This window comes from Benincasa hispida, chromosome 12, assembly GCF_009727055.1.
Source record: "Benincasa hispida cultivar B227 chromosome 12, ASM972705v1, whole genome shotgun sequence".
Classification (NCBI taxonomy): Eukaryota; Viridiplantae; Streptophyta; class Magnoliopsida; order Cucurbitales; family Cucurbitaceae; genus Benincasa; species Benincasa hispida.
This window is the reverse complement of record NC_052360.1, coordinates 53,406,494-53,408,981: the sequence shown is the minus strand read 5'-3', so window position 1 is coordinate 53,408,981 and position 2,488 is coordinate 53,406,494. Positions and strand designations below refer to the sequence as shown.

General features: G+C 35.2%; 1 protein-coding gene across 1 annotated transcript; it reads left to right on the top strand.

Moving 5' to 3' along the window:
* Positions 1-741: 741 nt before the first annotated feature.
* Positions 742-1,838, top strand: LOC120067553 (cytochrome b-c1 complex subunit 7-2, mitochondrial-like). The gene is made up of 4 exons (XM_039019103.1): positions 742-855; positions 947-1,104; positions 1,425-1,472; positions 1,830-1,838. Exons 1-4 carry the CDS (start codon positions 747-749, stop codon positions 1,836-1,838), a joined length of 324 nt encoding a protein of 107 aa, XP_038875031.1. The 5' UTR covers positions 742-746.
* Positions 1,839-2,488: the final 650 nt, after the last annotated feature.

The window sequence follows — 2,488 nt, the reverse complement described above, 5'->3', positions numbered from 1 at the left end:
CTGGGCTTTGATGTCAGTTGGGAAAAACTAAAATGGATGTACAATGTCGGTTTCTTAAAAAAAAAAAAGTAGATCTTTAATGTCGGTTTAAAACCGACATTGTAGGTCTTTTTTTTGTTTCCCTCTCTCCCATTTTCATTTCCCACCTTCCCCAATTATCAATAAGAAAATAAAAAAAACTAATATATATATATTGTGTAAAAGAAAAAAAATTGACCCTCAAATTAAATCCCCAATCTTCTTCTTCTTTTCCGCCCAAGCCCTTCCCATGTTGCCTTCCTCAACTGCATGTTCGCTGGCCAAGACCCTTTCTCTGATCGCCTCACCGTCCATCGCTAGCGTCGCCAGTGAGCCTTCTCTCTCTCTCTCTCTCCCCTGTCGAACTCTCTCTCTAACCCACAGAAAAGTAGATCCATCACCTAAAGTTTCGATCTTTCTTTCTCTCTCTCACTCTCACCAATCTGCAACCCATACGCCAAATCTAGCCGTTGGAATCTGTCACTTCTTGCTAGAGTTTTTTGGGTAAGATTTTGGAAGTTTTTATGATTTTTCTTGTTGATTCTTGAATATCCCTTGCTTGTTTCTCTCGACAACGGATTTGACGGAAGAGCAGCTCCATCTTGTTGGATCTAATCGTTGTGCAGCTCATGTTCGTATATTGATTTTGTCCATGCCTGAAGTTCATGTTCGTTAACCAACCTTGTTCTGACGGAAAAATCAGAGAGTAAATTTTTACGGAGGAAGAAATGAGAGAGATCAAAATGGCATCCTTTTTGCAGTCCTTCATCGACCCAAAGAAGAACTGGTTTGCTCGTCAACACATGAAAGCGCTCACCCAACGCCTCCGTAATTATGGTAATTGAAACCCTAATCGTTTCTTTTTCTATGGCGTTGATTTCGAATTTTGTTCCGTGGAAATTGATTTTGGGTTGTATTACTATGTTAGGTCTTCGATACGACGATCTATATGATCCATATTATGATATTGATGTGAAAGAGGCTTTGAATCGACTCCCCAGGGAGGTTGTTGATGCGCGCAATCAATGTTTGAAGCGGACCATAGACCTTTCCATGAAGCATCAGTACCTTCCTGATGATCTTCAGGTTTTTTCCTACTATAGATGTCTATCTCTTCATTAGATCGGTTCGAGCCCAAACAGAAATGTGTTATATGTTTATCATAACCAAATAATCTTCAGCTTTATTTCTATATTCAACATGCTCTTAATATAATTATTGAGCGTGCAATATTCTCGAAATCTAGTGTTTTTTTATGGTTAAATTTCTATAACTTTTCATGGTCACTGGGAACTAACTCTTGACTGTATTGGAGTTTGTTGTTTTTCCCCAACTAAGCACAAGATGTTGAATTCTAAATAGTAGTTAGATGGTTATTAGTTTGAATTATTTTATTCTTTTGGCAGGCCATGCAAACACCATTCAGGAGCTATCTCCAGGATATGCTGGCATTTGTAAGTCTTTCCATTATTTCAGATCTCTTGCTTTATTATTTAAAGTGAAAAAAATTTGTGGTAAAAAAAAAGTGAAAAATGTCTAGCCGTGTTCATGGAAATGAGGCAGCTGCTCTATATCGTAGTGTCAGTCTACTCTATATCATAGTGTCGGTCATGGTTCTTAGAGTTTTGTATCTTATGACCTGTATTTGGGAGTTATTGATTTTGATATTATTTACCATCTGTTAGCCTAGATGGTACCTTGCTATGTACTTGCATTATAGTTGAATTGTTTATCTATTGTAGTTCTAATTTTATTGAATTCTCCTTCAAGGTTTCTCATTCCATCCTTTGTTGTCTTTTTCATGATTTCAGGTTTCATGATCTAGATAGATATTAGTGTTTGAGTAATATATGTATGAATCCTGGATATAGTACTAGCTTATCCTACTACTCCCATTATACGAAATATACATAATCCTACTACTCCCATTATTGGGTTCGTACGTAAATTATTTATTTTTTATATAGTACTAGATTTAATTTAATAAATGGACGTAAACTTATGTTGAATTTATTTTTTTTTCCTTTTTGTAGTTCAATACAAAAGATGCATATACGCAAGAAGAGATCGACGTAATTCAGACCCAATGGGCAAGTTTTGTTGGCCGATTTGTGTAAGTATGCAATTCTTGTTTTTTGTCTCAATAGAATGTAAATGCTAGCTTAGAATGAATGTAAATTTATCTAACCATGATCTTTGTGAATGGAATTAGTACTAATATGATATTTGTGAATGAGAGAAATGATGGCTTGGTGTAAGTATTCTATGAAAGTCTGGTTTTGGTATTGTGATTCTTGTTTGTGGATAAATTCATAGGTGGAAGACATGATCTGTTTATTATTGGAAGATTTATGTATAATATATTTTTTGTGTTCATGGGGTATTTGGTGTTAAGTAGTATTCATGGAATTAGTACTAATTGATATTTGTGAATAAGAGAAATGGTGGCTTTGGTATAAGCTGTATTCTA

Bases quoted from the DNA above. Each gene is read 5' to 3' on its own strand.
- LOC120067553 (XM_039019103.1), top strand. From the start codon at position 747: ATGAGAGAGATCAAAATGGCATCCTTTTTGCAGTCCTTCATCGACCCA. The intron at 856-946 runs GTAATTGAAACC...TTACTATGTTAG, and splicing joins CCAACGCCTCCGTAATTATG to GTCTTCGATACGACGATCTA. The intron at 1,105-1,424 runs GTTTTTTCCTAC...TTCTTTTGGCAG, and splicing joins ACCTTCCTGATGATCTTCAG to GCCATGCAAACACCATTCAG.